General features: G+C 37.0%; 2 protein-coding genes across 5 annotated transcripts in view; one reads left to right on the forward strand and one right to left on the reverse strand.

Moving 5' to 3' along the window:
* Positions 1-12,122, reverse strand: part of LOC108023986 (serine protease SP24D) — a 101,399-nt gene that overhangs the window by 45,639 nt on the left and 43,638 nt on the right. The gene's annotated exons all lie outside the window — the stretch shown is intronic.
* On the forward strand, positions 1,415-11,844 carry LOC108024052 (uncharacterized). Of its 4 annotated transcripts, none has more exons than XM_017093831.3 (4): positions 1,415-1,873; positions 9,665-9,743; positions 10,735-10,864; positions 11,486-11,844. In XM_017093831.3, the coding sequence occupies exons 2-4, from the start codon at positions 9,668-9,670 to the stop codon at positions 11,667-11,669; spliced, it is 390 nt and encodes a 129-aa protein (XP_016949320.1). In that variant the 5' UTR covers positions 1,415-1,873; positions 9,665-9,667; the 3' UTR covers positions 11,670-11,844. The 4 variants fall into 4 exon arrangements, with proteins under 4 accessions (XP_016949320.1, XP_016949321.1, XP_016949319.1 ...); XM_017093832.3 differs by lacking the exon at positions 1,415-1,873 and adding an exon at positions 6,917-7,072; XM_017093830.3 differs by lacking the exon at positions 1,415-1,873 and adding an exon at positions 6,917-7,068.

Here is a 12,122-nt window from a genome sequence, read left to right on the forward strand (position 1 = left end):
ATGTTATTGATTTTTAACTCAGATGAGAACGCCACAATTCTCTCAGTGTTAGTACAAGTGTCTGTGTTTGGATGTGGGTGTGCGGGTGCGGGGGCGATCGCTGCGGGGGTGGATGCTTTTTGACAATAAAATTAATGTGGCTGTTATCACAAGTAATTGTTGCTGCCGGCAGTTGTTATTGTTGCCCTTACCGCTATTGTTGCGAGCTGCCGCTTGCGTCAATGGGCAGCTACACTGCGAGAAAAGGTCTCCATGTGAAATACAAGTAATGTCTGCGGCCGCGCAGCCCATGGAATGCAGCCGGAAGCCATCATTGACCTGACCGATGAGATGGATCCCGTGGTCAAGCAACTGGTCGACCAATGTCCAATTTGCCTCGGAGCGGATGAGGAGCCGGTGGCCACCATGAGTGGGCATTTATTCTGCCGGGAGTGCCTGACCCGAGCACTGGTGGCATCCAAATTCTGTCCCAAGTGCAGGAAAAGCGTGCACAGTTTCATTCACTTATCGAGCTCCAAGTGTTGCTTTTAGTGTTTAAAATTATATATTCGATTTAAATGTTGTCGGTCAACTTCAAGAGCGGACAGAAGATCAAATCGGATCGAAGTAAAATAAACAATTTTATTATTTGAAAAGTGTGAGGTGATATTCTCGTATTCTTCATCATGTCCTATAGTATAGTGGTGCGAGGGAGATGGGGATATGCATGCAGCACATCGGCTGTTTCCGAGATGGAAGACTTTATTTTATTAGTGATAATCAGAAGAAAATGATAATGGTATTTTTTTTGATAATAATTATTCATAAAAATAAATGAGCCAGGTGGCACAAATAATTCTATAACAATATACGTATGTTTTTCAATAAAAACATAAACTACAATATAAGAACATGACATGTTTTGTTATGTACAATAAATTAAATAATAATTTTTAAAATAATGCTATTTTTATAATAGTGCTAACATCAATCTTAAAAATATATACACACAGTGAAAAATTAATATTTTGCTTAAGACATAAACTTTCTTTTATAAAATTCAACTTTTCGTCCGGTTCTTTATTCGTGTGTAACGATGACGCTCCAGAAATGTTGTAACAAGTGAAAACGTTCAGAATTTACATAAATTGTTTGGCCCGGGTGGGAATGTTGCAATCTGCAATTAGGAATTCGCCAATTTCGTCACGAATTTTGCACGTGCATAAATTAGGGGAGTGAGTTAATCGCCTTACTTCCATTTGGTGTCGTGGGATGAGAGGCATTTTCTTATTTTTTTTTGTTCGCCCCACAGACAACGACGGTCTCTATACGCGCTCTCGTTTATTTTTAATGTCAAGAATAAGAATAAGATATATGTGTTTGAAGATATGTATACATATTATCCGCCGATTGGTACAGAATGGGAAAGCTTCGGGCGGCTTTCATTGGGGAAAACGCCTCTGACGTCGCAACACCTAAAAAAAAAGCAGAAGAAAAGAGCGGTCGAGTGAATTAACAAAATCGCTTTCGGCTGTAAATAACCCGCATCGTGTCGTGTTGCACTGAAAATCACTTGTAAATTGTTGTGTCATTAATTGCGAAAAGACAAAACAAACAAAAAGTCGACACAGTGCGCTGATTGTTGACTCGAATTAAGAGCGCGACAAATTCTCATTTTTGTTATTTCGGTTTTTGGTTTTACTCTGGTCGCCTGACAATCTCTAAATCACCTTTAAAACGTACCCAACGCGGGCCATCAAATTAAGTAAATTGCAAACATCAGTCAACGGCCTGTTTGGCGTTGATTCCAGTACATGTGATCCGCACACTTTGAGAGATCCCATCGGGCGAGGGCAGCCAGAACAGGAAGCCATCGGAATCGTCTGAGAAATCGGTATTTATGATGGGAACCTTGGAAATGTCGGCAGTGATATACTATTTGCAAGGAATTTTTATACTTTTGGGGGGGTGGCGAAAGTGACGCCTAATTGTTTAATTAGACAGTATGCAGCGCATGCAAACAGATCTGTTGGGAATTTCCACTGTTTACAAAGCCAAATACTTGGCAAAATGTTCTTTGCAGCTTAAGATAGGCAAGATATATAATATAAAAATTCATGTACCCAAGGTATTTCAGAGAGTGGGATTCCCTTAAATAGAAGCAATTCAGAATTAATATTAAACACTTCCAAAAACTTAATTTAATATTAATTAATATATTATATTATAATATTTGAGAACTAGGATTGTAAGGTAAGCATCCCATTAAATAGAAGGGATTAGAAGTGAATATTAAATATTTCCAAAAAAGAAGATTGAAGATTGTTTGTTTTGAATTTTAACATTTTTGAATTTAATAAAAACTATCAAAAATTAATATTAAATATTGAAAGAAATTAAAATTATAAAAGGTATTTAAGAAATGGGATTGTGCAGTGAGATTCCCATTGAATAGAGGCATTTAAAAATGAATATTAAATATTTCAACAAATTAAATGTAATTTTATTGACGGTATTTATGATAGGGGATTGCAATGTGAGATTCTCATACTTTTAAAAGATTTTAGCGAATCTATAAAAGAAACCCATAAAACCGCTTGGAAAACCCCTCCACTCGCATCATCACCTGAGTTGCGGTGAGGTGGAAAATGGAAAGTACGTGGCTTTCCCAGAATTTTCCCTACGTAAGGAGCCCCTGAACATCCGCTAATTGTTTGCAGGCCAAACAAACCGCCTTTTGCTCTTAGCAGCCAAGTGCAGCTGTCAATTGGCCCCAACTTGCACGCAAATAGCGAGTATTTCCCCAACTTAGGGTTCGATCTTTGCGAGCCCAGTTGTAAATGTTGGTAAACAACAAGTGGACGGCCAGGGCAGACGACAACAAATGCTTTCTATTCATTTGTATGTACTCCTCCATTTCTCCGCCGAAACGCAAATTCATGTGGCAACAAAGGCAAGATGATGTCTTGGTGCGAAAGCCGCAGCGGAGGGACGTTAACAAAGCGCTTTATCTGGGCCACCATCGGGCGGAGATAATGCCGAGTGCTCGGGCAGTCTGGCCCACTGATTGACTATTATATGGCCGATCGATCCGCCGGAATCCTAGGCCAGAGTGGCCTGCGATTGCCATTTATTTATAGCAATTTGTTTGCCGCCCCAAGACGTCACTATCATTTGCCACTGCCATGCTTTTGGAAGTCTAAAAGCTGCACGCGTAGATCGAGCACTCCTCATAGGTCGAATGCCCTTATAGTTAGGTTGCTAATGGGACCGCAAAAGTTAAAGTCCCTCAAAGAAAAGTATGGACTAATTTGATTTTACAATGATATTTTTACATTTTAAAATCATATTTTTATTTCAAATTCATATTCCTTTGGTCTCCTTCCATTAAAAATTCTCTCAGACCAAAAAGGTTACAAGTAAATGGGGACTATCCTTTGTACTGAAGCCTGAATATAATTTATATACTTGTAATTTACATTATTATTACGTTTTATTATATAATTATAGTATTATTATATAATATTATATTTTTATTTCAAATTCATATTCCTTTGGTCTCCTTCCATTAAAAATTCTCTCAGACCAAAAAGGTTACAAGTAAATGGGGACTATCCTTTGTACTAAGCCTGAATATAGTTTATATACTTGTAATTTACATTATTTTTACATTTTATTATATTATTATTATATTATTATATAATATTATATTTTTATTTCAAATTCATATTCCTTTGGTCTCCTCCCATTAAAAATTCTCTCAGACTAAAAAGATTACAAGTACATGGGGACTATCCTTTGTACTAAGCCTGAATATAATTTATATACTTGTAATTTACATTATTTTTACATTTTATTATATTATGTAATATTATATTTATATTTAAAATGTATATTCCTTTGGTCTCCTCGCATTAAATTCTCTCAGACCAAAAAGGTTACAAGTAACTATCCCTTGTACTAAAGCCTGCATAAAATAATATACTTGTAATTTACATAATTTTTAATGACCTAATAACACCTATTACTTATTCCTCACTGCGTACTACACACCGGAGATGATTTGGCAGAATGTGAACAAGTTGTTGGAGTTAGACCAGTGATTGGAGAGTCCAAAATCACACGGCCTTTCTTCGTGAATGTACCATGTCTTCGAAAACTCTTACTGAACTGGGAAAACCCACAATTAGGTGACTAGGCATTTTACAAGATATCCTTTGGGTTTTCTGATTCAGAGCAGCGATAACCAATCCGAAATCTTATCTCAAAGGCAGAACACGACGGCGCTCATAAGTTTAATTATTAAATATATGTTCTTGCCAAACAAATAATCTTAGTCAGTGCTATTTAATTGAAAACCTAATGGATTGATATGGGAATTAAGCTATTATTACTTGTTAGGAACCTTTATCGATGTTGTGGCCGTCTTTTTTCTACAAGTTTTTAAGTGCCTGAAGATTGGCTTGAGGTTACCACATGACAATGATTCACCCACTGTCTGAAGAACATTCCCATCCCGGAAGACCGGAATAGAACCGACTTCGGATTTTCAATTTGTGGGAGAAAACAGAAAACAATTTGCCAGTCGTCGGTCCATCTGCGTCATTGCGAAAACACTTGTCGCCCCTTTGTTGGCCAGCTGGGCGTGGCCGGAGGTTTGCTTAAACACGAACAGCTGGGGGTAGAATTCTACAGGTTATTTTAAAGTAGTAGAGGCTTTTTTTCAAAAGATATATTGTGTTTTATATTGCATCACATATCTATATGTTACAAACTCACCCATTTCTTATTAAACCGCTTCTTTAAGAATCTGTTCCTTAATCTTTCTAGGGGGATGTATTTCGACGTAGCTAAAATTGAAAAAATAACAGATTTTCTTGGAAGATAATACATCCAATCCCCGTAGTACTGGTTTTTGCAACACCTATTCTGTTTTTCAAACCAATTTCTTATAAAACCACTTCTTAAAGAATCAGTTCTTGCATGCGTTCTCGGGGGATGCAGTTCCCTTTTGTAGTAGACTGCTAGGCTAAACTCCCTCAAAAATAATACCCATTCTATTTTAGTTAGTTACTAGTTATTATAAACGAATACTATTATTTTTATAATTCAAATTATGCAATTTCTTATAAAAGCACTTCTATAAGAATCAGTTCTTTAAACGTTCTCGGGGGATGCAGTTTCCTTTTGTTATATACGCCTCAGCTAAAATCTATTAAAACGATTTTCCCGAGAGATAAGACACCCAATTAACGTAGTGCTTGATTGCAACACCCTTACTGTTTTACCCGCTGCTGTGGCCATGATGAGCACCCCTAGATGCGGTAAGGCGCCATGTACGTACATCGCACATTGTGTGTGTACCACAAATTCCTTTCTCGTGTCTCCCGGGGGTCGTGTTCTATGCTGCTTATCAGCTGTCCGCTATCGGCAAATCGATAAATCATGTCCCCAGGGGCCCGGCGATCCGATCTTCCCCCACCTTGATCTGCTGTAAATGCTGTTCCATTAGCAAGTGACTTGATCGCTGGCATTGAGGCGCTGGCATCGCTTTCATTTGGCTACAATTTCAATTCCAATTCCATTGCGTTCGTTACATTTTAATTAGATTTGAGATCATATTCGCATCGCTTGGAGAGTAGACCCAGCTCAACTTGACAGAGATCGCCTCCTGCTTAACCCCCCGGGCGACCGCCACAGGCCACAGAATAACTCTTCGCATCTGATAGGTATGCGGAGAAATTATAATTTAAAATAATGGAGAAAAATTATTTTTTAATTTATAAGCGAAAATAATTGCTTTTAATGCGCCTATCAATTATAAATTGTGACTTGTGTTATTTGAATAAAATTTAATACTAACGGTTGCAACTAATTCAAAGGAATACGCGAAATAAAAATCAATTAATTTTAATAAATGGTAATCGAATTAGGCACGCTAAGACAGCGGTGCGTATGAGTGATATAATTTTGAAGCTCTGTGACGCCATTTAAGTAAGTAAATATATTTTTGTTTTTTATTTACATGTTGTGCGTTGTGTTGTGCCAGCAATAAATTAGGTAATACAAATATTGAAAACTTATATGGCGAGGGACAACACTGCGTATGAGTAATAAAGGTTGTTTGTTTCAACTGTTTCTATATATTGTAGGCATTATATACGTTTTTTAAAATTGCTTGTACTGAATAGCCAATTAAATAATTATCTTTAACATTATAAAAAGTAAGGCGAACTTAAATTTAGATTTAGCTGTGGGAACTACAGCTTAAAATAAATCTTTTAATTTTATAATTTATGTGAATTCAAGACTTAAAATAATTCCTAATTTTATGATTTAAAGATTTAAATCAACAATATTTTTTTGTCATTTTTTAGCATTTGAAAACGGAATATAATATTTTTTAACATTAATTTAAGTCTGTTTTTTAATATTTATTTTAATTTTGTAGAAGTTAATGAAAAGATAAAATTTCCTACCTAGTTTGATGATGTAGATTATACTATTAGGTAAATATTATTATTGAGTCTGATCCTTAGTGGAGGATCCAGGATTCCGTTGTTAGTGGAATACAATAAACAAATTGTTGAGTAAAAATAACCAGTATCCTCCCCGTGCTGATCGTAATAATTTAAAAATGTTTTGAGCGTTCGAAAACCGAAAGTAATATTTTTCAACAGTAATTTAAGACTGTGGTTTATTTTTTTAGAAGTTACTGAAATTTTTGAATTTTTGTTTTTGGTTTGTACCCTGAAAGGGGGATCTCCCCGTGCCGATCGTAATAATTCCTGAGATTTTGCTGTGCGACTTGGAGCCACAAATGCTGGCCTCGGCCCCAGAGGGTTAAGTCCCCTTTCTCGGCGATCGGCGGCGGCGCAGTCGGCGTCGCAGCCGCCTCTTTTGGCGCAATCGAAAGTTACGTTTGGGCTTTACGTAGAGCGCATTAGTCGAACGCCGATTGTCGGCGGCGTTAGTTCAGAGTCAAACACAAAACACACAAAAGCCACAAAATACCCAAACTCGAGCACAACTCCCAAACACGAGTATCGCCCGCCTTGGCCAGCAAGTCAGCAGCGGCCTGGAGATATTGTAAGTGAGTGGCGGTTCTTACCTAATATCTCGAGATTTCCGCTCTACAAATCATCATTGATAATCAATTGATTGGTGTGAGTTTAGTGACAGTGCCGAGACCAGCAGAGCTCTGCACTTATTTTAATGCGAAAATCTACATGATTGCCGAATTTTAATTGGGAAATTTCGCCGCCGTGCTATTCACGAGCCGTAATTTGTGCCATTAAATGGCAAATTGTTGCCACCACAAATGATTAAATTAATGAAATTATTAATGGCGCGGTGGCAAAAAGCGCAAAGTACCGAAGATGCGACTCTACATATATAATACATATTAAACACAAAGTATCGCAGAACTCGATGTACGTATCAAACTAAGTGAAACAGCGGCTTGGCATGCAATCCCGCTTTCCTTCCGGCCCATCCCACAAAACCCTATCTGGAAAACATATTTAAGCACGGAAAAAGTGCCCTAAAACTTAATGTTGTTTGGGGGAATTTAAAATTTAAAATATTTAAGGTAATACAGTTTCTAAAACAATTGCAAAATTTGCAGTATTCCTTTTTGAAATGTATTTTTTGTACAGTGGAAACACCTATCCTTGATCTCCTTACTTTTAAAAATTTTCCAAGAACTAAAATCACTTACATATTTAACTCTTTAAAAAAACTAGAAACTGTATTGTTTCTTTCTGTGTACCTTTTGCATTCCCAGCTCTCTTTGTATGAGTTTAGTTTTCGATAGTTATTCGCCCCGCATGCAAATCAAGTGGGTATCCAATAAAAAACACACATTCTGTGCTAATCAGACGGGCCTTTAAATTCGAATAATGAGCCAATAAATCTCCCCTCTGCAGAGAGAAACCCCCGAATAATAGGTGACACCGGGAGATATCCCCAATCCGGCAGGTACTTGGGCCACTAAAAGGGTTTTATGGCCGTCTTATTTCCAAAAGTGTTTCTGCGACACGATTTTCTTCGCTTTTTCGATGGATACAACCTACGCCTAATTGGCAAACGTGACAGATAAAATTGCCGTCTAATTTGGAGATATCGCCAGCTAGAGACGTTGTTCTTAGAACAACTTATATATTGCCCCAGAGAATCTTAATTAGTTTTTGTTTTGTTTATAACACGATTTAGGCTAGCAGGTAGTTTTCTTTTACAAAATATTCAAAAATCTACTTCCGCACTGGGAGATTCTTATTAGAAGAAACTAGTTTTAAATGTATTTATTAAGTGTTTGCACAGCTTTGGAGTGGTGAGTGGGTGTCTTATCAACACACACAGTCGCACTTCCCCAACTTCCGACCCATCACGAGGCGCAGAGGGAATCAGAATATGAAAACAAATTGTTTTCAACTATTTTAATGGGCTCCATTCTGCATTTTTTGCAACAGATAAATGGGTATTTTTTAAAAATGTCTGGTTTTAGTGGCAGAGACAAGTTTTCAAATTTATTACTATTATTATTAATAACTTTTAAATGGGGAGTAAGCTTTATAATTGCCGTCAATCAGTGTCTGAGTGTATGGGCTTGAGGAAGTCTCACTGCTTTGCCAGCTAGTTAGTGACTTGTCACTCACAATTAAGTGAAGATGACTTCGCCGCCGAAAATGGTCTGTAAACAATAAAATCAAATTAATTATGGCCAAATAAATCACTGACATCTCAACTCGGGCGGAATTATTGCCCTCTGCTGATAAGCCGGGCTCCAGGCCAATTAACAAGCACGCAGGCAGCGCCGTCGACTGCGGCAGAGGCGGTAGCCGCGGCAGCGGCGGTGGCAGAGACAGCGGCAGCGGCAGAGGCAGAGGCGGTTGGCCAACAACAGTTCGATGTCGAGGCGGTGAAGTCGAGCGTGCCTTTTCATCTGCCGCTGCGCGTGCGTCTGCGGTTGCTGCAACTGGGGCAGTACGGTCGGAATTCCGTAGCTCCGACTTTCGAAGTCGAAAATTCAGAATTCGGAAATTTGGAAGTTCGAAAATCTAACCAAAAAAAATCGTTGAAATGCAAATCCTTAACTTTTGAGACCACAGAGTTCAATGTTTCGTAGTTTCAAACTCCAAAAACGAATTCGAAATTTCGAAAATGTGTAAATAGAATATATTAACAAGAAATCATTCAAAATCTATACTACTCCAAAAACGAATTCGAAATTTCAAACTCGTGTAAATGAAATATATTTAAAAAAAAACTTTCGAAATTTATTCTTCTCGAAATTTTAAAAACGTCTATAGAATAGCCTATGCTTTGAGTTTAAAAGTATTTAAGAATAACATAATCACTACATAGTTTTGGTAACAATCTTTTACCACAAACTTATATTTCAGAGTCAAAACATTACACATTTCTTGGGTTTTAAGTTTCCGACTTATCAGAGCTTCACTGTATTTCGTTGGATTAATTAGTGTTTGATCACTGCAGTTAGCTAACTGCATTTACACAGATGTTTCACGGCCTCCTCCTGCCTTTTCTTAGCTTGTACACTACAAAAAATATACGTTCACTTCGAACTTGGAAACAAGAGCCAAAGCAACTGTTGATATTTATGCAAAACCCGTTTACAAAACAAACAACAAATATTTACCGATGTTCAATGTCAATATTCCAGAACATGGACCTGAAAATGGAGCTGGGAGGTTACGTGCAGTCCGCGCCCAACACAAAGCGCTTCGTCGTGGAGGACTCGAGTGAGTGATCGGCCGGGGCTTCCCCCGACTTCCGGTTTAGAAAGTCCGGAAGTGCGTTGGCGTCGGCGTCGGCTTGGCAGTAAAATAAACCTGCTGCCGCCGATCGACTCCACGCATTTTGAATCGGATCAGATCGGATTTCGATCAAGTTGAAGTTCAACGCCAGTTGTTGTCCCTGAGACGACAAAGCATCGTCGCCCTGCACTCCAAGAAATTACATACTGTAGGGTGAACAATAAGGAATTAGTATTTGTTTCTAAATTTTTTAAAAAGAACAATCATACACCATAAAAATTGAGATTAAATGATAGAATTTACCGTAAACATCATTTAAAAGTATTTAATATATATTTGGTCTATTTAAATACATTTTTTCGCAGTGAAAACATTTTATTTAACTCGGAAAACAATTTAGTTTAGGTTTATGTCTTATAAAGAATTTTAAAAATCTGGAAAGCACTTACTATAAAAATGTAGATTAAATGATGATCATAATAATCAGTTAAATGTATTGACTTAATTTGTATTTTTATATTTGATTTATTTATATACATTTTTTTTCATGTGTAATAAGTCTACTTTACATAAGAAGCATTGTTTAAAATCTGGAAAGCATTTATTATAAAAATTGAGATGAAATAATAATAACTTTTAATCAATGACAAGTTTTATTTATTTTATTTTTTTTTTTATTTTAAGGTTTAATAATTTTTATGTTTTAAAAAATAATTAAAAAACTGTTCCTTTGGTTCTTTGAATAATAATAGGAGTTCGCCTACCCAAACTGGAGCGCAGTGCGGCTGAAAGCTGGCCATTAACCAACATTCATATTTTCAGAGATTGCCCGAGCTGTGCTTAGCTTTACAGTTGACCTTGGTTGAATTTACAATTCACACCTGCCCAATTGGAGCAGCACGTCAGCGCCAGCAGTCAATCACTCGCTCGCAAACTCACTCAATCACTCACCTGTTGCTTTCCCTCGCCTTTGCAGTTACCAAGGTGACTTCCGACGGGGAGCCGCACGGAATGATGACCATGGTGGCCGGACTGTCCGGCCTTCTGGCGGCCATCATCATTCTGGCCGTCCTCGTGTCCATGGTGGCCTGTCGCAAGCAGAGGAGGTGAGTGCATATGGTCGAGTCCTGACCCTAATCCCATCAAGAAAAACGGATAAATAACACTACTTAAATAGAGGGGGAAAGCGGTTCCGATATTCAAGATACAATTATTAAGTATATTAAAAATCGAAATATATTAATATATATATTTTTTTATAAAAACTTATTTTTTTTGTTTTTATGATTTTGTTCAAAATATTGCAAGCCTATTTTTTATTTTTGATACAATTATCATATTGTATCTTGAAAATCGCAACCAAAAATCTCTTATAGTATAGGATATACATTTCAGTTTTCACCTTAAATATACAAATCTATTCTTTTGTTCTTAAGATTTTGCTTAAACTTCTTTAAATCTATATTTTTATTTATTCTATTTACTCCGAATTTCTGCGGTTGCAGTTGAACAATTAATTATAGTTACATCTTTAAGAGGCAGGTTGCCTTCAAAACTATATTTAATTTCTATGCAGATAATATATTTCTCACTTAAAATATATTTTATCTGATTTATATGGTAAAAAAAGATGTGACTATTTTTTGACTATTTAAAATTCGTTTTAAGTTTTATCCACAAAATATATATATCTTAATAATATAATACCTTATCCGTTTTCCTTGAAGCAACACCAACCGGAAGAGCAACTCCTCCGCCAATGTGGTGGCCATGACCAGTGTGCCGCGGGATCGGCCCCAGTTGGCCGGCAACCTGAACGCAGCGTTTGCGGAGAGCACTCTGACCTTGGACAAGGTCAAGGACAAGGACGTCCAGTGGCGGCCCACTTCCGTGGTGGTGGAGCGGTACTAGCTTACGGGGAATGCACCTAAACATGCACCAGCCACCGGACGGGCACGTGATGTTTTTTGTAAACGTTTGAGACTGAGACTTAGCCTAAGGATTTCCAGCACTATCTTTTATCACATGTTTTTTTTCTTGTTAAAATATTAATAAATATATACACACATATATTATTTTACAATTATGAAGCGATTTTCTAATGGAGGTGGGTTCATTTTCAAGATTAAAGATTTAGTGCAGGGTCAACATATATTTACATTTGAAAATGTTAAAATATGCATTCGAGCCATATTTTCCTATTTTTGATACTAATTTATCTCGACATTGTAACCTTTGAAAAATCGAAAAAATTATAATCATATAACCTTTCAAGACGAGAAAAAAAGTTTCTGGCGTAGATTTCCACAAAAATTCGGCATTTTTAATAAATACAGTTGGGCTGAGAAAAGTATTGTATTGATG

Source organism: Drosophila biarmipes, chromosome X, assembly GCF_025231255.1.
Source record: "Drosophila biarmipes strain raj3 chromosome X, RU_DBia_V1.1, whole genome shotgun sequence".
NCBI classification, from domain to species: Eukaryota; Metazoa; Arthropoda; class Insecta; order Diptera; family Drosophilidae; genus Drosophila; species Drosophila biarmipes.

What these genes read in the sequence shown, in the direction of transcription:
- LOC108024052 (XM_017093829.3), top strand. Translation starts at nt 9,500, where the DNA reads ATGTTTCACGGCCTCCTCCTGCCTTTTCTTAGCTTGTACACTACAAAA. An exon ending in CTTCGTCGTGGAGGACTCGA is followed by an intron (nt 9,744 to 10,734) that starts GTGAGTGATCGG and finishes TCGCCTTTGCAG; the next exon opens with TTACCAAGGTGACTTCCGAC. An exon ending in GCCTGTCGCAAGCAGAGGAG is followed by an intron (nt 10,865 to 11,485) that starts GTGAGTGCATAT and finishes TTTTCCTTGAAG; the next exon opens with CAACACCAACCGGAAGAGCA.